The sequence below is a fragment of the Meles meles genome, chromosome 5 (assembly GCF_922984935.1).
Source record: "Meles meles chromosome 5, mMelMel3.1 paternal haplotype, whole genome shotgun sequence".
NCBI lineage: Eukaryota > Metazoa > Chordata > Mammalia > Carnivora > Mustelidae > Meles > Meles meles.
Genome location: NC_060070.1, coordinates 95,689,896 through 95,715,354, shown reverse-complemented (window position 1 = coordinate 95,715,354; position 25,459 = coordinate 95,689,896). Strand labels below are relative to the sequence as shown.

At 36.6% G+C, this 25,459-nt stretch overlaps 1 protein-coding gene across 1 annotated transcript in view; it reads right to left on the bottom strand.

Annotated features, from left to right (window-relative positions):
• Window positions 1–25,459, bottom strand: part of LOC123941788 (CD2 associated protein) — a 143,162-nt gene that overhangs the window by 61,607 nt on the left and 56,096 nt on the right. The window contains exons 4-5 of the mRNA XM_046005507.1: window positions 22,744–22,844; window positions 19,595–19,715 (exon numbers count right to left, since the gene is read on the bottom strand). Of these exons, the coding sequence (XP_045861463.1) occupies window positions 19,595–19,715; window positions 22,744–22,844 (222 nt within the window). The remainder of the gene's footprint in view (window positions 1–19,594; window positions 19,716–22,743; window positions 22,845–25,459) is intronic.

Here is a 25,459-nt window from a genome sequence, read left to right as displayed (position 1 = left end):
ATTTACCACCTGGTAGAAATCTAGGACAATGATAGGATTTTCCTTGTTTCCCCTTTTCTCAAGAATCTCATTCTTGTGCTGCCTGTTGTCTGAAAACATTTGTTTTCTGTAATTTGTTCCATTTCCCAGTTTGTATGGTAGGAAGGTAATTCCACTGTCTTACTTCCTCTCTGCTGAAATGTATTCTAAATATTGTAATATACGTCTTCGATAACCAGCTTCTCAGACAAAACAAATTTCAAACACAGAACAGTATATGATGTATCTACCTGAAAGGCTTTTTTGAAATAATCCAGGATATTAATAAGCCTCACACTAATAAAGGCAATTTCATCAAATTATTTTTAAGGTACAATTTTCAGTTTTTAGAATTATGCCCATAAAATGAAAATTCTTTTAGATTTAGATTTAGATTTACCAGAGACACTAAGATTTACCAGAGACATAGAGATTTAGATTTGCCAGAGACACTAAGACATATCATTAAAATAAATGCCTAAATATTAAAAACACCTAAACACTAATGGATAGGCTGATTACTTTCAGCTCACTGCAAACTGTCGAAACTACTATGACTATTTTTTTAAAGATTTTGATTTATTTATTTCAAAGAGAAAGAGAGAGCACATGAGAGAGCACAAGCAGGGGGAGTGGCAGAGGGAAAAGGAAAGGGTAAGAGGAGCAGGGAATCGGATGCAGGGCTCCATCCCAGGACCTCAGGATCATGACCTAAGCTGAAGGCAGATGCTCAACTGACTGAGCCACCCAGGCACCCCTACAATGACTCGAAGGCAGCAGAGTGTGGTAATAACGCACACAAACTCTAGAGTTTGTCAAGATTGTCTAGAGTTAATCAAGAAGATATGAATCTTCTTGATTCATATCACCTCCTCCACTGTATGTGCCTAATTTACTTACCTATAAAACAGGATTCTTTATAGGATTGCTACAAGGATTAAACTGATTCCTATAAAGTGCTTAACAGTTCAGTGCCTATTATTTTTGAAGAGTTTAAAGATGTATTGTTGAGCACCATTCAAGAAAGAGAGAGCATGATCACATAGAAGAACCAAAAAAAGGGATTTATCTTAACTACTACAAGGAAGAATGGGCAGAGAAGGGGGAGAAGAGAAAGGAAGAAAGATATATGGGGAAAGCAGCCAAACAGGTTTTATAATCAGACAAAACAGAAATCTATATGGTACTCCCAATATTTTTATGCCTATATACTTTATCTGTCAGATTGTCCTTGAATTTCTAAGTTTGTAGAAAAATTATATCTACATTTCAGGTGTGCCACTGTCAGTCAAAAAACATAACAAGCAAGTCTTCCTATTAGGCCTAAAATTCTTTCTCCGTTTTTCATTATATCCCTATAGCAAAAGCCACTTAATGTCTTATATCTCCATACAAAATGACTTAAGAGAACCAAGAGTCCCAAAGTACAACTGTTAGGGAAAACAAAAACAAAAACAAAAAACCAATAATCTTTATGTGAGCTACACTGAGTGCTAAAGTAATACAAAGTATTAATTTAATATTAATTATTAATTATATATAAATATAAAATATTAATTTAATATAGTAATACAAAGTAGAAATTTGATGAAAATACAAAGCATTTAATGGAAGCAATCAAAGTTCATTATTAAACTAAATGGGGAACTAATGTAGAATATATTTAAGTAGTGGTCCTGAGTAGAGGCTCAGTGGTTAAGCCTCTGCCTTCAGCTTAGGTCATGATTCCAGAGTTCTGCAATGGAGCCCTGAGTTGGGCTCCCTGCTCAGCAGAAAGCCTGCTTCTCCCTCTGCCACCCCCTGTTTGTTTTCCCTCTCTCGTAGTCTCTGTCAAATAAATAAAATCTAAAAAAAAAAAGAGAGAGAGACAGAGAGAATATGTTAAAGTAAAACATGTAAACCAAGGAGAAGAACTTAGTATCTAAAGTTGCTGGCACAACTTCCCCCTTTTTACGCCAAAGAATATCTTCCACCATCATTCAGAGATTTTAAAAATAATCTTACATTTCCTAAGAAAAAGTTACATGTGTTTTAAGTTGTTAAAATCTGTATTCCTTAGTTCCTAAGCAGAATCTTCAGAAACAGCACCTGGCTATAATTTAATTTATAAAGACTCATAATGTATTACCAGTAAAAGCATCGAAGCCCCACAACAATTTTCCTTACAAAGCTGTTTACTTCAGGTTGTTCGAGGTAAATGCTAATGTGGGACTACAGACACCAAAGTAAGGATGCACCACCTTATAGTCTGCAGACCAAGCTGTAGACCACGAAATTTCAATCTACCACCTTTGGCACCACCACTGGTGGTGTACACCTGTGTACACCACCTGTGTACACCACCACTCCCAAGATCCTGTGCCGCACTAGCAATAAGCAGTATCTTCCTTTTTAGAGCTTGAATAATCAAAGTAAAACACTGATGACTTCTCCTAAGAGAATGATCACTTTTACCCATAAGAAACCAAAACTTCTGAAAAACATCCATCAGGATTTCTTAAACGTTTTATGCCATGCCTCCCTCTAGTAGCCCAGTAAAGCCCAGAGGGATGCATGGCTCTAAACATTTAACTAGTGGGACCCTTTTAATCTCCTCAAAAAAATTTTTTTTCATTTTAATCTCCTCAAAATTCTGACGCCTCATTCTTAGCATCTTTCCTCTTTTATAGAAAAAAAATCAGAAGTCAAACATCTCTCTCTCAGCTTCCTGGCACTAATTCTGATGTATCGCTTATCAATTGAGACTAATTTCATTCCCTCTACCTTCTGGGTAAATCCTGGTCTGGTGATAAACCCCATTCTTCCAAGTTTGCATCTTCAACTTCTCCATCTCTATCTGTTCTTTGCCATTGGCATTTAAAAATGATCAAGACTTTTCCTTCTTAAGAACAAAACCATTCTTGAATATATGTTGTTCTTAACTGCTGCCGTGCTTTACATTTCTTTTCTCCACTGCCTTCCCCCACAATCAACTCAGCTTCTGTCCCAATCACCTTTCTTTACTGCTCTTCTCCAGATCATTAATGATCTCTCCATTCCTAAATCCAGGATTACATTTTCTCTCTTATATTACTTATCTTAACTTCACAAGGAGCATCAGACATTACTGCCTGTGTCCTCTCTGAAAACTCTCTTCCTTTGACTACCACACACTCACAGGTTTTCTCCTGGCTCTCTCTGTGCCCTCTTGGTATTCTTTTTTAGTAATTCTAAGTCCATACCATAAATGGTGCTAAATAGGATTTTGTCCGGAGTGTTTCTCTTCACTCTAGACAATCTCCATGGATGATCTCTTCCTCTGCCCCTCACCCTGCAGAAACCAAAGTTTCTGCAAAGGCTGTAAACAGGAATGTTCCTGACATCTTTAGAAAACTATAAGGAGACCAACATGAACAAAGGGGAGAGTTAAGTAGGAGATAAAGTCAGAGAGGTGGGGGAAGTCATTGGGGATGCCAGGTCAGAGGGTTTTGTAGTCCATTTAAAAAGACTTTGACTTTGACTTTAAGTAAAATATGTACCTACTAGAGTGTGAGCACATTAACATTCAGGAGGGAGGTAATGCCAAATTAACAGCCCACTGCATTTGTACAGCAAAACGTAACTTACACCAGGGTAGGAGCAACAGAGACAGTTAAAGAAAATAGTAGATTTAAGATTTTATTTATTTATTTGAGAGAGTGAGAGAGAGAGAGCACGAGCAGGGTGAGGGGCAGAGGAAGAAGCAGACTCACTGCACAACAGGGACCCTGGGATCATGACCTGAGCAGAAGGCAAATGATTAACCGACTGAGCCATCCAAGCACACTGAAAATAGTTCTATGCATTTATTTAGTAGGTAAGAAAAACCGCTAATGAATCAAGTATAGAATGTGAGATTAAAAAGAAGAGTTAAAGATGAATCCAATTTTTTGGATTCAGTAAAAAAAGAATGGAGTTGCCATTAACTCAGACAAGGAAGACTGTACAGAGCAAATCTCGATGAACAGAATAGGACAGATGATCAATTTTGACTATCTTAAGTTTGAGATGCCTAGTTAACATCTAAACAGAGATTTTTATAGGCTTATGGCAGGGAAAAGACTTATACAAGGGAGGAAAATACCAGAAGCTATAGTTACTGGCTTTATAGAATATGGGGAGAAACTGAAAGCAGGTCCTACTTAGCAAATAAAGTGAAACGTAAAAGATGATAAAGGACACTCTAATAAAATTGGTTACATATATTTGACAAAACAAAAAAGGAGTCATTTCATTGTAAAAATGGAAACATAACACTTCTTTACAGAAGCAAAGCTTCTCCTGAAATTGAATATTAGAAGATATTTATCTAAATAAGTAAAATAAATTAAAAAGACTGTAAGAATGCCAATTATAGACTGAGTATATTACACTTCGTTAGGGCAAGGAATAGTGGACATCAATTCTGTAAATAATAATGCATAATAATACATAAGATGCATTAAGAACTCTTAAAGCTTAAAGATCTATATTCTTTTATCACAAGAATTCTAAAGTTCTCATAAAGTGTTCACTTCCTGGCAACAAATCAATATGCAAAAACTTTCTGCCTAAAAGAGTTTTAGAAAAGGGGAGGAATTATAGTATATTTCAACCACTGACTTCCTACCCCATAATCACAAAGCTCCACATTTAGAATGTAATGTTATTTTAAAGGGGTTAAGCAAGCAAGGAAGTACATTTTTAACAGATATACTTCTACAAAGTTACTAAAATTCAAATAAGGCTTAATAGTGCAAGAAAGTACCAAAGTATTTTTAACTATAAAAATTTATAAATATAAAATGTAGAAAAATAAAATATAATAAAATTTAAGTTGTACATCTTTTACTAGTAGTCTCATATAGCCTTAAAATTTGGGAGCACCTGGGTGGTTCAGTTGGTTAAGTGTCTGCTTCGGCACAGGTGATAACCCTCGGGTCCTGGGATAGAGTCCTGCATCCCGCTGCCTGCTCAGCAGGAAAACTGCCAGGAAGCCCGCTTCTCCCTCTGCCTGCCACTCCCCCTGCTAGTGTTCTCCCTCTCTCTGTCAAATAAATAAAATCCTAAAAAAAATTTTGTACATATTTTAAAAGCTGTACATATTTTGTACATATTTTTTAAAGCTGTACAAATTTAAAAATTTGTACATATTTAAAAGTACATATTTAAAAAGTTTATGATTGGCATCATAAACATCATTTCACCATAAGCTTCAATTCATAACAATTTGGGCGGGGGATCCAAAGGGAGAGGGAATCTTAAGCTGACTTCAGAGCCCCACACAGGGCACAGTCTCACACCCCTGAAATCATGACCTGAGCCAAAATCAAGTTGGACGCTTAACAAAGTAAGACACCCAAGTGCCCCAAATGTTAAAAATAAATATGAGAAGATCCAATACCTATGAAACATTATGAACAACAACATGCATCAGAAGTAATTCAGGAGACAGTCTGCTAAGTAATAACTGTATGACTAAATTTAAGCCAGATATTTTCAATATTTATTTGTTCTTAATGCTTTTTACACATCTTTAGATAAGAGTTCTGATTCAGAATATCAAGTATTCTCAAATAACTATAACACAAAATAGTATGTTTTTATGACTCATAAATCTTCCTAAATGATTTTCTATATTTCAATGTAATTAGCATCTGCATTGAAAGAATGATTTCAATGTCCTAACCCCACCCCACTATTACTCCCAGTATGAAAAACTGGTCTGCTTATTAACACTTTACCATGTCACTATTCAAAATGATTAACTCCACATTTTTTTAAAGAGGATAAAGGAAAGAATGGGTAAAGAAGTAAAAATAAAACAGCTGGTAAGAAAGAACTAGTATCAACTATGCTTCAAAATTTGCCAGGCTCTATGCCAAGTTCTTTCTCTATATATATAATCTGAAAAATGAGGGCCTGCTTTATGAGGTACTGATTAAAAAAAGGACACTAGGGGTGCCTGGGTGGCTCAGTCATTAAGCATCTGCCTTGGACTCAGGTCATGATCCCAGGGTCCTGGGATGGAACCCCGAGTCAGGCTCCCTGCTCAGTGGGGAAGTCTGCTTCTCCCTCTCCCACTTCCCCTGCTTGTATTCCTTCTCTCGCTGTCTCTGTCAAATACGTAAATTTATAAAAAATAAAATAAAATAAAAAATTTTTTAAAAGGACACTAGACAGAAGCTGACTAAAGACAAGCTTTAAAGGATTCAATTACCTGTTTCTTTAATTCACATAGTTTAAGGTAGAGCCTTAGAGAAATTTAGAACCTTAAAATGTTCACTGCAAAGTTAAGGAGAAAAAACACATACAGCAGAAGAGCATTAGAAATGGGAGGCAAATTAAAAACATAAATTTGCATGTTCCAGAACGCCATCATCATTCATACTAAATATCCATGCAGTTAGTGTACTTTTCATTAGTTTTTAGCACATGTACAGAGCGAAGAAGACACTAAGCTCCTCTGAAAGGCCAATGAGCTTTAAACACAGGATTCTTAAAAGAGGATCCATGGTACTTTATGTGGTAGACTGCATTAATATTCACACTTAGTGCCCTACCTTGTAGGGAAGTTATATATCCCCACTCTGTTTCACTCAGGCATAGCCATGACAGTCCAATACAGTATTAGTGGAAGGAATATGTGCAAATTTGGAGCAGAAGCTTTAAAAGCCATGTTCCTGTTTCCCTGCCTCTCTGTCTAAGCCATGTGTCAAAAAGGAGACTCTAGGGGCTACTGGATGGCTCTGGCGTTAAGTATCTGCCTTTGGCTCAGGTCAGGGTCCTGGGATCAAGCCCAAATCCAGCTCCCTGCTCAATGGGAAGCCTGCTTCTCCCTCTCTCACTCCCCTTGCTTCTGTTCCCTCTCTCACTGTGTCTCTGTCAAATAAATAAATAAATAAAATCTTCAAGAAAAAAAAAGGAAACTATCGGTCTAAGTCCCTAACTTGACTCCATCTTTGTTTTAACCCACCATGATTTTCAGGTTGTTTTCACTGGAGCCTATCCTGAACAACATGTTACATTTTATTTAAGAAAGGAGGAAATATTCAAATACATGTTTTTGTGGGTACCTGCATGTTTTTGTGGGTACCTTGCTGGGAAGAGAGCAAGAAAGTACAAATGCTTGGTCATTTGCATGGATGGAGACAAGTAGTATAATGTATACCTTTTTTTTTTTTTTCCAAATGTGCAGTTTATTGAATATCATTTATACCTGCATTAAGCCACAAGAATTTTAATTGGAGTAAATTTCATCGTAAAATCGCAGCGTACTTTTTTTTTTTTCTTTTAACAAACATATAATGTATTATCCCCAGGGGTACAGGTCTGTGAATCACCATTTACACACTTCACAGAACTCACCATAGCACATACCCTCCCCAATGTCCATAACCCCACTCCCCTCTCCCAACCCCCCTCCCCCCAAGCAACCCTCAGTTTGTTTTGTGAGATCAAGAGTCACTTATGGTTTGTCTCCCTCCCAATCCCAAATTGTTTCATTTATTCTTCTCCTACACCCTTAACCACCCCCCATGTTGCATCTCTACTTCCTCATATCAGGGAGATCATACGATAGTTGTCTTTCTCTGATTGACTTATTTCGCTAAGCAAGATACGCTCTAGTTGATCCATGTCATCGCAAATGGCAAGATTTCATTTCTTTTCATGGCTGCATAGTATTCCATTGTGTATATATACCACTTCTTCTTTATCCAGTCATCTGTTGATGGACATCTAGGTTCTTTCCATAGTTTGGCTATTGTAGACATTGCTACTGTAAACATTCAGGAGCACGAGCCCCTTCGGATCACTACGTTTGTATCTTTAGGGTAAATACGAAGTAGTGCAATTGCTGGGTCATAGAGTAAGACACTGGGTAGATCTATTTTCAACATATTGAGGAACCTCCATACTGTTTTCCAGAGTGGTTGCACCAGCTTCAGTCCCACCAACAGTGTAGGAGGGTTCCCCTTTCTCTGCATCCTCGCCAGCATCTGTCATTTCCTGACTTGTTAATTTTAGCCATTCTGACTGGTGTGAGGTGATATCTCATTGTGGTTTTGATTTGTATTTCCCTGATGCCAAGTGATGTGGAGCACTTTTTCATGTGTTTGTTGGCCATCTGACTGTCTTCTTCGCAGAAATGTCTGTTCATGTCCTCTGCCCATTTCTTGACTGGATTATTTGTTCTTTGGGTGTTGACTGTGATAAGTTAAGGCCTTTATCTGATATGTCCTTTGCAAATATCTTCTTCCATTTTGTCAGTTGTCTTTTCGTTTTGTTGACTGTTTCCTTTGCTGTGCAAAAGCTTTTGATCTGATGAAATCCCAGTAGTTCATTTTGGCCCTTGCTTCCCTTGCCTTTGGCAATGTTCCTAGGAAGATGTTGCTGTGGGTGAGATCAAAGAGGTAGCTACCTGTGTTCACCTCAAGGATTTTGATGGATTCCTTACTCACATTGAGATCCTTCATCCATTTTGAGTCTATTTTTCTGTGTGGTATAAGGAAATGGTCCAGTTTCATTTTTCTGTGTATGGCTGTCCAATTTCCCCAACACCATTTATTGAACAGGTGTCTTTTTTCCATTGGACATTCTTTCCTGCTTTGTCAAAGATTAGTTGACCATAAAGTTGAGGGTCTATTTCTGGGCTCTCTATTCTGTTCCATTGATCTATGTGTCTGTTTTTGTGCCAGTACCATGCTGTCTTGATGATGACATCTTTGTAATAAAGCTTGAAGTCCGGAATTGTGATGCCACCAACTATGGCTTTCTTTTTCAATATTCCTTTGCTATTCGAGGTCTTTTCTGGTTCCATATAAATTTTAGGATTATTTGTTCCATTTCTTTGAAAAAAAATGGATGGTATTTTGATAGGGATTGCATTAAATGTGTAGATTGCTTTAGGTAGCATAGACATTTTCATAACATTTATTCTTCCCATCCAAGAGCATGGAACATTTTTCCATTTCTTTGTGTCTTCCTCAATTTCTTTCATGAGTACTTTATAGTTTTCTGCACATAGATTCTTAGCCTCTTTGGTTAGGTTTATTTCTAGGTATCTTATAGTTTTTGGTGCAATTGTAAATGGGATTGACTCCTTAATTTCTCTTTCTTCTGTCTTGCTGTGGGTGTAGAGAAATGCAACTGTTTCTGCACATTGATTTTATATCCTGACACTTTACTGAATTCCTGTACAAGTTCTAGCAGTTTTGGAGTGCAGTCTTTTGGGTTTTCCACATAACGTATCATATCATCTGCGAAAAGTGATAGTTTGACTTCTTCTTTGCCAATTTGGATGGTTTTAATTTCCTTTTGTTCTCTGATTGCTGAGGCCAGGACTTCTAGTACTATGTTGAATAGCATTAGTGATAATGGACATCCGTGCCGTGTTCCTGACCCTTAGCGGAAGAGCTCTCAGTTTTCCCCTATTGAGAATTATATTTGCGATGGGTTTTTCAAAGATGGCATTGATAATATTGAGGTATATGCCCTCTATCCCTACACTTTGAAGAGTTTTGATCAGGAAGGGATGCTGTACTTTGTCAAATGCTTTTTCAGCATCTACTGAGAGTATCATATGGTTCTTGTTCTTTCTTTTATTAATGTACTGCATCACACTGATTGATTTGCTGATGCTGAACCAACTTTGCAGCCCTGGAATAAATCCCACGTGGTCATGGAATAATCCTTCTAATGTACTGTTGAATCTTATTGGCTAGTATTTTGGCGAGAATTTTCGCATCTGTGTTCATCAAGGATATTGGTCTGTAGTTCTCTTTTTTGATGGGATCCTTGTCTGGTTGGGATCAAGGTGATGCTGGCCTGATAAAATGAGTTTGGAAGTTTTCCTTCCATTTCTATTTTTTGGAACACTTCCAGGAGAATGGGATTTAATTCTTCTTTAAATTTTTGGTAGAATTTCCCCTGGGAAGCTGTCTGGCCCTGGGCTTTTGTTTGTTTGGAGATTTTTGATGACTGTTTCAATCTCCTTACTGGTTATGGGTCTGTTCAGGTTTTCTATTTCTTCCGGGTTCAGTTGTGGTAGTTTATATGTCTCTAGGAATGCATCCATTTCTTCCAGATTGTCAAATTAGTTGGCGTAGAGTTCCTCATAGTATGTTCTTAAACTGTCTGTATTTCTTTGGTGTTAGTTGTGATCTCTCCTCTTTCATTCATGATTTTATTTGGGTCCTTTCTCTTTTCTTTTTGATAAGTCTGGCCAGGGGGTTATCAATCTTATTGATTCTTTCAAAGAACCAGCTCCTAGTTTTGTTGATCTGTTCTTTTTTTTTTTTTTTTTTTTTTTGGATTCTATTTCATTTTCATTGATTTCTCTTCTCCTACTGGGTTTAGGCTTTCTTTCTTGTTCTTTCTCCAGCTCCTTTAGGTGTAGGGTTAGGTCGTGTACTTGAGACCTTTCTTGTTTCTTGAGAAAGGCTATTACCGCTATGTATTTTCCTCTCAGGACTGCCTTTGCTGTGTCCCACAGATTTTGAACAGCTGTGTTTTCATTATCATTTCTTTCCATGAATTTTTTCAATTCTTCTTTAATTTCCTGGTTGACCCATTCATTCGTTAGAAGGATGCTGTTTAGTCTCCATGTATTTGGGTTCTTTCCAGCTTTCCTCTTGTGATTGAGTTCTAGCTTCAGAACATCGTGGACTGAAAATATGCAGGGAATGATCCCAATCTTTTGACAGCAGTTGAGCCCTGATTTCGGACCCAGGATGTGATCTATTCTGGAGAAAGTTCCATGAGCACTATAGAATAATGTGTATTCTGTTGCTTTGGGATGAAATGTTCTGAATATATCTGTGATGTCCATCTAGTCCAGTGTGTCATTTAAGGCCTTTATTTCCTTGTTGATCTTTTGCTTGGATGATCTGTCCATTTCAGTGAGGGGAGCGTTGTGTTAAACTCACCTACTATTATTGTATTATTGTTGATGTGTTTCTTTGATTTTGTTATTAATTGGTTTATATAGTTGGCTGCTCCCACGTTAGAGGCATAGATATTTAAAATTGTTAGATCTTCTTGCTGTGGACAGACCCTTTGAGTATGATACAGTGTCCTTCCTCATCTCTTATTATAGTCTTTGGCTTAAAATCTAATTGATCTGATATAAGGATTGCCACTCCAGCTTTCTTCTGATGCCCATTAGATTAGGAAATTGTTTTCCACCCCCTCACTTTAAATCTGGAGGTGTCTTCGCGTCTAAAATGAGATTCTTGTAGGCAACATATAGATGGGGTTTGTTTTTTTATCCATTCTGATACCCTGTGTCTTTTGATTGGGGCATTTAGCCCATTAACATTCAGGGTAACTATTGAGAGATATGAATTTAGTGCCACTGTATTGCCTGTAAGGTGACTGTTACTGTATATTGTCTCTGTACCTTTCTAATCTACTACTTTTAGGCTCTTGCTTTGCTTAGAGGACCCCTTTCAATATTTCCTGTAGAGCTGGTTTGGTGTTTGCAAATTCTTTCAGTTTTTGTTTGTCCTGGAAGCCTTTTATCTCTCCTTCTATTTTCAATGATAGCCTAGCTGGATAGAGTATTCTTGGCTGCATGTTTTTCTCGTTTAGTGCTCTGAATATATCATGGCAGCTCTTTCTGGCCTGCCAGGTCTCTGTGGATAAGTCTGCTGCCAATCTAATATTTTTACCATTGTATGTTACAGACTTCTTTTCCTGGGCTGCTTTCAGGATTTTGTCACTAAGACTTGTAAATTTTACTATTAAGTGATGGGGTGTGTACCTATTCTTGTTGATTTTGAGGGGGGTTCTCTGCACCTCCTGGATTTTGATGCTTGTTCCCTTTGCCATATTGGGGAATTCTCTCCAGTAATTCTCTCCAATATACCTTCTGCTCCCCTCTCTCTTTCTTCTTCTTCTGGAATCCCAATTATTCTAATGTTGTTTCGTCTTATGGTGTCACTTATCTCTCAAATTCTCCCCTCGTGGTCCAGTAGCTGTTTGTCCCTCTTTTGCTCAACTTCTTTATTCCCTGTCATTTGTCACTAATTCTTTCTTCTGCCTCATTTATCCTAGCAGTTAGAGCCTCCATTTTTTATTGCATTTCATTAATAGCTTTTTTGATTTCAACTTTGTTAGATTTTAGTTTATTTCTCCAGAAAGGGCTTTTATATCTCCAGAGAGGGTTTCTCTAATATCTTCCATGCCTTTTTCGAGCCCGGCTAGAACCTTCAGAATCGTCATTCTGAACTCTAGATCTGACATATTACCAATCTCTGCATTGATTAGGTCCCTACCCCTCAGTACTGCCTCTTGTTCTTTTTTTTGTGGTGATTTTTTCCGCCTTGTCATTTTGTCCAGATAAGAGATTATGAAGGAGCAAGTAAAATACTAAAAGGATGGCAAGGACCTCAGAAAAATGTGCTTTAACCAAATCAGAAGGGACCCCAAATCGTGGGGGGAGAGAAAGGGGATAAAAAGAGGTTCAGGAAAAAAAAGAAAAAATTATAAAAAGAAAACAAATAAAGGAAAAATATAAAAAGGAAAGAAAAAATATATATTAGATAAATTAGTTTAAAAACATTAAAAAAGAAAAGGGCAAAAGTTAAAAAAAATTAGAAGAGAAAAAAAATTAAATTAACCGCAAGACTAAAGAATCATGGGGAGAAAGCCATGAGTTCCATGCTTTGCTTTCTCCTCCTCTAGAATTCCGCTGCTGTCCTTGGTATTAAGCCTGCTTTTCTTGGTAGGTGAACTTCGTCCTGGCTGGATTTTTTGTTGATCTTCTGGGGGAGGGGCCTGTTGTAGTGACTCTCAAGTGTCTTTGTCCGAGGCGGAATTGCACCGCCCTTACCAGGGGCCAGACCAAGTAATCCGCTCGGGTTCGCTTTTGGTAGCTTTTGTTCCCTGAACGCTTTCCGTAGAGTTCCGGAGGACGGGAATGAAAATGGCGGCCTCCTAGTCTCCAGCCCAGAGGAGCTGACGGTCCGGGGCCCCACTCCTCAGCGCACCCCCAGAGAACAGCACCCAATCACTCCCGCATCCCCGGCCTCCGGCCACGGTCCAAGCTCACCCAGCCTGCGACGGGTTCAAGGTAACCCCGAGCTGAGAGCCCACTCCCCGGCTCTGTCTCTATAGCCGGCTTCCCCGTTCTAACACCTGCAACTCTGCGACACTTCGACACCCCTGATCATTCTGTGACCCTGCGGGACCTGAGGCCATGCTGACCCTGCGTGGGCTTCACCCCAGTTTAGCTTCTGGAGCGATGTCCCTCAGTGGAACAGACTTTTAAAAGTCCTGATTTTGTGCTCCGTTGCTCCGCCGCTTGGCAGGAGCTGGTCCCTCTCCCCGTGGTCTATCTTCCCGTCATTTTGTATTCACTTCTCCGCCAGTCCTACCTTCCAGAAAGTGGTTGATTTTCCGTTTCTAGAATTGCTGTTCTTCTTCTCTTCGATCTCCCGTTGGATTTGTAGGTGTTTGCAATGTTTAGATAAGCTACCTAGCTGATCTCCTGCTACCTGATGTCGTCTCAGCCTGCTACTTCTCCGCCATCCTGACTCCTCCAGGTATAATGTATATCTTTTTACATACTGACAACTTTTGAACCAATGTATTATCTAGTCATATATATGAACTATGTACCACATGAATACATAAAATTTTATTCATATTATTATGTGCACTTTTCAGAGTATACAGCTTTCATCTGCTTCTCAAAGATGTATATGAACCAAGAAACATGAAAAAAGCAATACTCTAGCCCTCCCTATAATCAAGATGGCACATCAGATTAGGAATACAATAGTTACCCACAAATGCTAAATGTTCAAGCCCCTAATCTGAAAAGCACAGTGCTGCATGCAAGTAGGTTAACCAACCATAACAGAGATTGATTCATTTACTCTCCCTAGGAATAACCCATACCACTCCCTTGTGCTCCAGAAAACAGATAACATAATCAACTGTATGAAGACTACCTGTTCCATATATAAATTATGAAATTTTTTTTACACTATCCCTCCCCAAAGTGTTGGTCCAAAAAACGAGGCACATAAATGACATGAAAGAAAATGTAATACACTAAAATAAAAATTAAACAGATCATAAGCTATTCATTTTTTGGATCATACCTATAGTAAGCAGTAAGTGAACAAAGTTTCTGTAACAGCTGACAGTCTATTGGAGAGGAAAAACAGAAACACATAAACAGCCACAGGTGCCATGATGAAAGTCTGCACAGACTGGTCAAATGAACTTCAGCAAGGGTGTTATGGCCGACCACTCAATGGGGAACGGACTCTCTATAACAGCATTACCAGGGGTCTTAAGATAAGTATTAACCTTACTTCAAGTTTATGCATTCCTTGCTTGCTGATTTAAATCCCTTGATCTACAGTAGAACTAACTTACTTTCTTTGAAATCTGGAGATAACTGACCATGAGGACTAAAGGACCAGACTTTCCCAGAAGAGAAGGCGTACATTTGAAAACAGCTGCCACTGATACAAGTCTATTCCGGGACATGTCAACAATCGGTTACACTGCCTGGGAGCCCATTTAAAACTCTCCAGCTTCACCTGGACAGTGAAGATGGTCCTTGAGACATGAGTCCACTATCTTCCCAGGTTGCCAGCTTCCAGAATAAAGCAACCTTTCCTTTCCCATCATCACTTGTCCTTTGAGTATTGATTTTTCCAGCAGCAAGCAACCAAACCCGAGCTTGGAACCAGTTCTCTGATAACATCCTTAACAAACTCTGCTAGGAAAATTGTATATCCACACACAAAACAATGCATTGGACCCTTGTACTAAATCATACACAAAAATTTACTCAAAATGAATTAACAACCTAGACAAAAACCAGAAATTATACAATTCTTAGAAGAAAACACAGGGAGAGTTTCATTAGCATTGGATTTGGCAATGATTTCTTAAATATGATACTAAAAGCACAAGCAACAAAAGAAAAAATAAGACAAAAGAGGCTACCTAGATGAAAAATTTTTTTACATCAAAGGAAACAACAGAATGGGAGAAAATACCTGCACATCATATATCAGATAAGGGATTAATATCCACAAAAGATAAAGAATTACTACAACTACAAAAGGAAAAAAAACACACACACACACAACCTGTCTGAAAAGTAGACAAAGGACTTGAACAGATACTCCTCCCAAGATGATACACAAATGGCCAATAAGCATATGAAAAGGGGAGCCTGGCTAGCTCAGTCCTTAAGCCACTGCCTTCAGCTCAGGTCATCATCCCAGAGTCCTGGGATGGACCCAGTGGGCTCCCTACTCAGCAGGTAACCTGCTTCTTCCTCTCCCTCTCCCCTACTGCTTCTGTTTCAACTCTCTCACTGCCTCTGTGTCAAATAAATAAACCAAATCTCTTTTTTTTTTTAAAGGCATATGAAAAGATGCTCAAGATCACTCATCAAAGTGAAATCAAGAGAAATCAAAATCCAAATCACAATGAGATATTTATAGCCATCAGGACAGCTAATATTTAAAAAAAAAAAAAGAAAGAAAGAAAGAAAACAAGTGTGTTTGCTGAAGACATGGAGAAATTAGAACCCTTTACACTGTTGGTGGAAGTGTAAAATAGGGCAAACACTATGGAAAATGATATGGCATTTCCTCAAAAAATTAAAAATGGAACTAGCATATAATCTAGCAATCCCACTTCTGAGTATATATCCAAATGGAAAACAAGGTCTCAAATATATGTATGCCTGTGTTTTAACAGCCCGTGTTTTACTCACAACTGCCAAGAGGGGGAAACAACTCAAACACCCATGAATGGATGAATGGCTACACAAAATGCAGTGCATACATATAACAGAGTTTTATTCAATCTGAGAGAATCTGTCACATGCTGTAACATAAACAAACTTTGAAAACATTATGTTAATCGAAATAAGCCTTTCTCAAAAAGAAAATATTGTATGATTTCATTTATATGAGGTATCTAAAGTAGTCAAATTCATAGAAACAGAAAGTGGAATGATGGTTCAAGGGGCAAGGAATGAGGAGTTATTTAATGGATATGGAGTTCTGATTTTGTGAAATGAAAAAGTTCTGGAGATCTGCATGGCAATCTGAATATACATAACACGACTGAACTATGCAAAGAAAATGGTCAAAATGATAAATTCTATATAATGTTTTTTATAAAAATTGACCATTTTTCAAAAAAAAAAGCTTGTATCGGGTCACCTGGGTGGCTCAGTGGGTTAAAGCCTCTCTGCCTTCGGCTCACGTCATGATCCTCGGGTCCTGGGATGGAGCCTGGCATCGGGCTCTCTGCTCAGCGGGGAGCCTGTTTCTCCCCCTCCTGCCTCTCTGCCTACTTGTGATCTCTGTATGTCAAATAAATAAATAAAATCTTAAAAAAAAAAAAAAAAAAAGCTTGTATAGAGGAAAACAAGGGGAAGAACAATTAGAAGAAAAAGACCAGAGGTTTAGAAAATAACACCTTCTAAAATAGTTGTAGTCAGAGCTGCAGATTATATTTCTGTTTCCTGGGATATTTCTGAAAAAGATGAAAACGTACAAATAATTTTTTTAAGTGACAAACAACGTATTCTGTTTTGAACTGTTCTCCACCAGCACCTCTTATACTCAGACCATTTTAATCCATACTGAAATGTACTAATTTGAGCTCATACTTGTTTTACCCCTCAGAGGCCTGGAACTTAAGCTTCTGGACTACAGAGGGGATTCTGTGCCTTCACAAAACCAACCTAGCACTTAGCACATAGAAGGCTTAAGAAATATTCACTGATTAAACTGTCATCTACTGCTTCCTAATGTCATTTATTTTAATGCTAAAAATAAGATTAGAGTTAAAACTACTCACCAGACTGATTTATACCTTCACTCTATTGTCTATTATTACTAAAATTTATTCTAAAACCCTTTCCTGAAAATTCCCTTAAAAGTAAAGTAAACTCGGGGTGCCTGGGTGGCTCAGTGGATTAAGCCGCTGCCTTCGGCTCAGGTCATGATCTCAGGGTCCTGGGATCGAGCCCCGCATCGGGCTCTCTGCTCCGCAGGGAGCCTGCTTCCTCCTCTCTCTCTGCCTGCCTCTCTGCCTACTTGTGATCTCTCTCTGTGTCAAATAAATAAATAAAATCTTTAAAAAAAAAAAATTTTTTTTAAATAAAATAAAAAAAATAAATAAAAAATAAAAGTAAACTCTATTATTTATTTCATTCATCTCTATGGCTAATGGGTTTACAGATGAAATCACTGCAGACTAGAATGTACTCTGTGGTATTAAACTAGAATAGAGATACCAGTAGAAATAGGCAGGTAGGTAGAGAAATGGATGATAGGTAAAGAGATATAGGAGTGCATGTGTATGCGGGCATCTGTGTACACGTGTAAGCATTCCATTTTATCTACTAAGAGTACCTAGAAGCAATATCACCCCAGGATCAAGGAGCACACTTCTACTCAGATCTCACTGCCTAACTACTATATTTCTGTAAAAGAAACCCATTTTGCCTGAATAAGTAGTTGATTTGAAGAGGAAGTAGGGAAAGTAGAACATGAGCCTGGAACATCTTGTTCAACGAAATAAAGTGATCAAATAATGAAGACGACCCCTGTCCAGAGGACACAGCAATGCAAACTGATCCATAACGAGAAAAAAGCAGACCTACGATCACCTGAAACCAAAGGTAGAAAAAGAGATGGACAGCTCAGGGAATGAGGAATATTTGGGGGATGATGCAAATGTTTTGTACATTTATTGTGGCAGTGGTTTTCATAGATGTATTCATCTGTCAAACTCATACTGTGTATTTTAAATAGGCAGATTATATATAAATGTCCAATAAAGCTGGTTTTTTAAAAAAAATCACAGAAACTTAATTTGAAGGAGCTTTCACGGGCCAAATCTGATGGTATCAAAATAAACAACAGTACCAGATTAACACCTAGTGAATAAATTAGAACCCACTGGTAAGTCCACACTGATAAAGAAAAAACTGAACAGAAAGAAAAGTTCTTTAGAGAAAAATGTCAATTATGTAGTCTCAAAGTATCTTCCCACAAGACAACTATAAAGGAAACAATGGTACACTTACACTGCAGCACAGCTTTAACCAAGTAATCAAACTGAACATCACCAAAAAGAGAGCACACAGACATCATGTGCCTCCTGGTACAATGCAATGTGTAACCCTGTTAATAAAATACAACCTGAAACTACTCATGAAGAACCTAAAGAAAGCCCAAACTGGGATCCACTATATAAAATATCAGTATAAACCCTTCAAAACTGTCAAGAAAAACAAAGACTGGGAAACTATCCTAAAGAAACTTGGGAAATAAATTCCCTGCATGGTCTTTTCCAGAACTAGGAGGAAACAAACAGCTATACAAAGCATATACTAAAACATTTAAATCCATATGTCAACTATGAATTAAATAATATTGTCAATATTAATTACTGACAATATTTAATGTTTTCATTTTGAAAATACACTGAACCTCACTACACACATTTTTCCATATAGTAAAAGATCTACTTTAACCTGCATTACCACTTGTGAATTTAATTTCTCTTAAAAAAAAAAAAAAAAAAGGGTGCCTGGGTGACTCATAAATTCAGTGTTAGACTCCTGGTTTCAGCTCAGGTCATGATCTCAGGGTTGTGACATCGAGCCCCACATCAGGCTCTGCATTTAGTGAAGAGACTGCTTGAAATTCTCTCTCCCTCCCCCACTGCTCATTCATACATGCTCTCTCTTTCTCTCGCTCTAAAATAATTAAATAGACCTTTAAAAAATAAATAAATAAATTCCACAGCAATTCTTAAAAATTAAAATAAATTTAACATTGGGATAAAGTGTTCTCAATCATACTTTTTTTTTTAAAGCAGTTTTTTTTTTTTAAAAGATTTTATTTCTTTGACAGAAAGAGAGAAAGAGATCACAAGTAGACAGGCAGAGAGATTGGGAGGAAGCAGGTTCCCTGCTGAGCAGAGAGCCTGACGCGGCACTCGATCCCAGGACCTTGAGATCATGACCTGAGGCGAAGGCAGAGGCTTAACCCACTGAGCCACCCAGGCACCCCTGTTCTCAATCATACTTTTAAATGGTGAACAAATTCAAGATGAATTTGTGGGTGAGCCTACAAATGAGGGCAACCACAATATATTAAATGAAATTCTGGCTGCACAAAAAAATGTAATTTATCATCTGAATATGAACAAAAATAAAAGCAAGTTTTTTTAAATTTCTAAAATCTCTGAAGTATTTGGGACATTTGCAAAGTCAAATCAAAACATTATATTAGTATATCTTAAGTGGAAAGAAATCAGATAATGTAAGTAGTATTAATTCATAATCAGCGTACTAAACATTTACTTAGGGTTGAAACAGACATCAGAGAAGGAAACATATTAAATTATTTGCCTAGATGTTTAGTTCATTTTAAGTCCCTGTCATAAGCTGCTTTTTCAAAGTAGAAAAATGGAAGCTCACAGTTCAACAAGAAAAGTTTGAAAAAAAAAAAAACAAGTAAAAACTAGATAATACATAATTTTATTTAAGTTTATTCAAATTTTTAAAATTATCTACCTGAATCCTCCTGGGCTTCATGAGTTTCACCATCATCTGTTACCTCTAATTCTTTCACAAAATTTGAGGGAAACAGTCCCAACTTGTTGTTCAGGGTTCCACTCCACCAGCCTTCTTCTACCTGAAAGAGTTCACAACTCAAAAATAATAAAAAGTTCTCTTAAGTAAAATCTTCCTGCTATTGGAAAATTAAGCTACATAAATAAATGAGCATGAAGTTAGTGATGTAAAATTATCCTTCTAAACCTGTAAGAAAATAATGGTGAAAAATTATTTTAAGTAGATTAAATCTAAATTGATTAGATTTATCATATATAGGATTAGTCATATCAGTAGCACTTAACATTTACAATGAGAATTTGTATCAACGGCAATCCAGGATGTAAGTAATTTTTCTAAAAATATCAGATAACCAAGAATAAGATATTAATAGCTGGAAGCAGATAGCTCTCTTCTGGAATGTTATTCTTTTAAACACCACTGAACCTCAATTTGTAATTACTTCAATATTTGTAATATATTTCATATATTATTAAGTATATGAAAATTAAGAGTTGGAAAAAGTTCGATGAATGTAAGAATATAACTTCCCAAATGCCCATATAATTATAAGCCTTTTACTTAAACAGTGAATCTTAACACAAGTAAGAAAAAGAATCCCTTATTTTTAAAATCCAGAAGCTAGGCTCTCCTAAACACTTCCCCCACCTCAACCAGAAATATCCTTGGGAACCAAACTCTCTAGAAAAATATTTACATTCACTAATAACAAGGTTACTAATTATCATGGTTATTTAATACTATTTAATAACTGTTTTAGAATGTGTAATTTTTGCTAAGGACACTAAAAGGTCTTAATAGGTAAGAGTAAACTATTCACTGTTAACAGCAAAACATGAAATTTGCTGCTAGAGAAAGCTCTTTACTTAGTTTAAAATATGTTTTAAATGTTTTTCACCTCAGAATTACAAGGCAAATTTTAATAAGTTATTCATCCAAGAGGCACTCACTATATATAAGCCACGGTGTTAACTGCTGTGAAAGATGGATTTGCATATGAGAAATCTATTTTCTTTAAACTGTTTCACTCAAGGGTGAACACTTCACAGATATTACACTATAATGTAAGAGGTGCTACAACCAAACTATGAACAAAATGCTGTAAGAGCACAAAAGGGTTTAAAATTAAAAAAAAAAAAAAGGCTCCCCTAAATAAATGACAAAAAAGCTGGAAATTAAAGGCTGAATTTACTAGTAAACTAGAGTTTACTAGGTACAAACCAATTTAAAAATATAGTGACATAAAAACAAAGGACTTATTCCTGGAATATATACAGCTGAAATACAAGATGGCTAGAATACAAGCTGTTTGAGGGAGAAACGGAAGGCAGTAAGACTGAAGAGTTTAGAAATTTTTTAGTAGACTTAAGGAGACACCAAAGGTTTCAGAGTTCTTCAAACTACGGTGATGGAGATACACAGACCAAACTGTAACAGATACAACTAAGAAAAACATCAGGAAACTTAATTATCTTTACCTGCAATCCCAAATTGGCAGCAATAGAGTAGTTAGGGTAAATAATGTTATAATTCCTATAAATTAAGGAACTCTTAAGAGGCAGGATAGTATAGCAGTAAAGAACAAAGATTCAAACTATGTGGATTCAGATTGCAGCTCTTCTGCATCCCCTGTATATGGACTTAGGCAAAAATGGCTGAAACAAGATCTCCTATCCCACATGATTATCTACAAGGTAACTTGACATTCCACCAACAGGTGGTCTTTGCCCCCACTGCCTTCAATATCACTGCCTTTTAACATGCTTGTATCCAACAGAATGTGGTGAAAATGACACTATTACTTCCAAGGGCAGATTATAAAAGGCTATTACCATATTTGCTGAAATGTTTACACTAAGAGCCCTGAAATGCCATGCAGTAAGTCAGTTATCTTGGTGCTCCACACAGTGAGAAAGTGAAGTCAAATGGAGAGGCTACCTAGTAGGTATCCATAGGCAGTCTTTGAGCCTTCTAGGTACACAATCATGTCGGTAAAGGAGCTTCCCCATGATTCCAGCAGCACCCAAACTTTGCATCTTTCCAGTTGAGACCTCTAGACATCATGGAACAGAGGCACAAGCCATCCAACAGTGCCCTATCTGAATTCTTGACTCACACAACCCATGAACCTAGTAAAATTGTTGTTTTTGGCTAAAAAGTTTGGGTCATAATGTTATGCAGCAACAGTAACTAGAAAAGCCAATCACTTATCTTCCATGACTCCATCTCTTCATATATAAAATGGATATAAAAATTCCTGTCTCCTTAAGTTGTTAAAAATTTAAAGAAAATAATAAATGTGAAACACTTAGCATAATGCTTCAGACACACAGCCTCAATAAACATTAACTATTATTATTGCCCCTTGGTGGAAATAAAACAGAACTGTCTCATATATATACATTGGAATTTAATATGAGCATTAAGTTATAAATTATATTACAGGATGTTATGACATAAAATCAATCCCTATAATTATATCTGATATCAAAACATATACTTTGAAAATGGGATCTTTGGCTGCCAAATAAAACTTTTAATATTCTTTTAATGGTAAAAGAAGAGATATGAAAAATTATATATACCATATTTTATAATCTCATTCTAAGATATTAAAATGTAGGAAAAGTGTATTTTGGTTCACATTTGAATCTGACAATTCAAATAAGGCAAAGCTTTCAAAAAGATTCTGTTTTTGTATCCCTTTGCTATGCAGAAGGTACAATTGCTTCTCTTTTACTGTTTTGGGCCTAAACTGAATTCAGAATTGAAAATGTTTATTTTTATTCTTAGCTACTTAGATTACATTAATCTTTAGCTTAAAAATTTTTATTCCTAAAGTCAACACATATATAGTACACAAATACCAGGTGTAGTAAGCTGAATAAAGTTTTATTCCAACAGATAAGACAACCTTATATTAAGACATTAAAGATGTTTTAAAACCTGTATCTTAAAATTTTTATAAAATACAATGAAACTGGCAAAAAAAAGTCTAATGAAAAATTAATATTCTTACAAAGCAGTTTTCTAATACCCAGAGCATCAATTCCAATTGCTACTTTATCTCTAGAACATGTTTTCCTTACCTCTTCACTAATATCAATAATATCCCCCACTTTCAGCTCCAATTCATCCTCATTTTGTGGAATGTACTCAAAGAGAACTTTACACTGACGCTTCTTGGTCTCTGAAAGAAATAACAGTAAAAAATGAGATTAACAAAGACCATTAAAACAAACAATAGCACCTTTATTTACACACCATATTTATTGCCACTGAATTCATATATACGAATAAAAACAGAACATGTAAGCATTCTAGGCAGCTAACCACAATCAGTTCTGGTTGGCTTTTCACCTTGCCCCATATTATACGTGCCAAAATATGTTCATACCAAATACAAGTAAGGTACAAGGTTCCCAGCCATGGAATCTATTTATACATCTAATCCCACCAATTAGACCAAAGTAAAACATCAAATGCCAATTTTGAGATTAAAAATGACAACAATAAAAGATACTGTTGGCACAAAAAATTTTTTCACAGACAATCTGTCTTCCAAGCCAGTAATTTTCAGACTACTTCCTGATCAAAGTCTGGACATACTCAAAATGCACTAATGTAAGAGTGTCTGTGTTAAAAGGACACAAAATGAACAAATCCAAAATATGTCTTATATTCTTTAAGAGTTCTATTTGCTGACAGATAAAAACCAAACTTACCTAGTTAAAGACAACAATTTTAAGTTTTCAAACAAGTTTCACTTATTCAGGTAAGTGACAATCATTTATAACCACACAGGCTTGTGGTTATAACTTCTTTCAAACTCTGAGTTGAGAACTCAGATTCACTCCCACCTTTAAAACGAAATCATTACAGTACCTATGGGTAGATGATTAGGCATAACTGATTCAAGAAGAACTTCTTGCTATTCAAAGTACATTCCTCAGACCAGCAGCAACAGTATCATGTCAAAGCTTCAGAGAAATGCAGTATCTCAGCCTCCACCTTGGACCTACCTGCTTTGGACTGAACTGTGTCCTTGACTATGGCAAGGTAGGGCCTTTGGGGACATATTCACGGTTAAATAACATCATAAAAGTGGAGCCCTAATCCCCACACACACTTAATTGTGCACATGTGCATGTGGGCATACACATACAAAGGCCATGTGAGGATACGGGGGAAAGGCAGCTACCTCCAAGTCTGGAAAAGAGGCCTCACCAGAATCCAACTCTGATAGCACCTTGATTATAGCATTCTAACCTCCAGAACTATGAGAAAATACATTTTAACCCATCTAGTCTGGAGTATTTTGTTACAGTAGCAGGCTGCATTATAATCTATAGTTTAAGATTCCCTAGAAGATTCTCAATCTTATACTCAATGATGTAATTACACTGATTTCTAATTGCTTGAAAATGACAAACCCTATTCTTTCTAAGTCTTTCTTTCTAAGATTTAAATATACTGTTTTGGGGGGCACCTGGGTGGCTCAGATGGTTAAGGTTCTGCCAAATCCTTTACTACCTGTAAATACCATGTACCTGCTAATCTCCATGGGTCTTATTACAAAGGCAGCAATTCTACCCATAATGTCATAATCCCCAATCTTCATGTGAATGAGATGTCTTACCTAAGAAAGGTTTAAGATATACCTCGCTTGACAACCCACTACAGAACCGCCCCTTTATTTTCATCATAGCTACATACTTTATACATTGCTAATATGGTTCGTAATAGCACAAACACTAATAATAATTACATTTATTGAGCACTTCTTCTAATATTTACTTGATGTGCTGATACCTCTAAAAACCTATGATGTATTACTATCAACCCTGTTTTACAGTATCTTGATGTTTTCCCTTTAGACTGACAAGTTTTTAATCATAATCCATACCAGTTTTATTTGGCAGATGATTGCCCACATTAACACTGTTCTCATGGTCTTCAAATTCACAGATATTAAAGCATTCAGCATATCAATGTTGAAAATTTAAAAAAACTTTTAGAAACTATTTTGTATTTTTTGGGGGAAAAAACCCAAATTCTGTAAAATTGTACACGCAGTAAAGTTACCTCCTATTTTTCCTACTAAAACAGAAAATCCCAAGTTTTAAAATGGAGGTCCATCAAGAATAGCAAATATTTTCATGGTTCTGAAAACCAGACCTAAATATTCAGATTAAAAAAAAAAAAAACTCTTAAATTACAGAACCATTTCTCATTTAAGATTACGATTTTCAGTTTCCCCAAGAGCATACCACATTCAGAAGTTGGGAAGATGAATGCTAAAATTTCACAAACAGCAGCAAAAGGATTCATGATCCATTTTGGTTCCATTTAGTTCCAGAAATTACATCTTCATGTTTTACTGCAGCATTTAAATTTTTCTAATGTCAAGATTTTTTGGTCAATTTCTTTCTCCAGTAAGCAAAGAAAATAATCAAATGCTAAAAACAGAGTCACTGCTATAAGCTTGAATCATCCTTAAATTTTTTCTCTTATACTCAGCAATAAAAAATCTCATACTGCTTAGACCATTAACTGAAAGATTCATGCTTTCAAAGATTCTAGCTATACTGCTGATACACTGTTTGATTAAAACAATCAAAATCTTAGAAGATATTATCATCACCATCATAAGAAAGAACCTAGGTGACTAGGAATGAGGTTTCATGTCTACAATATACTTTCAACATTCAGTTAAAAAATGTATGTATATGTGTGTGTGTGTGTGTGTATATACACAGATACAAAGATAACATAAAAAATGTTAACAACAAACTGAAAGCGTTT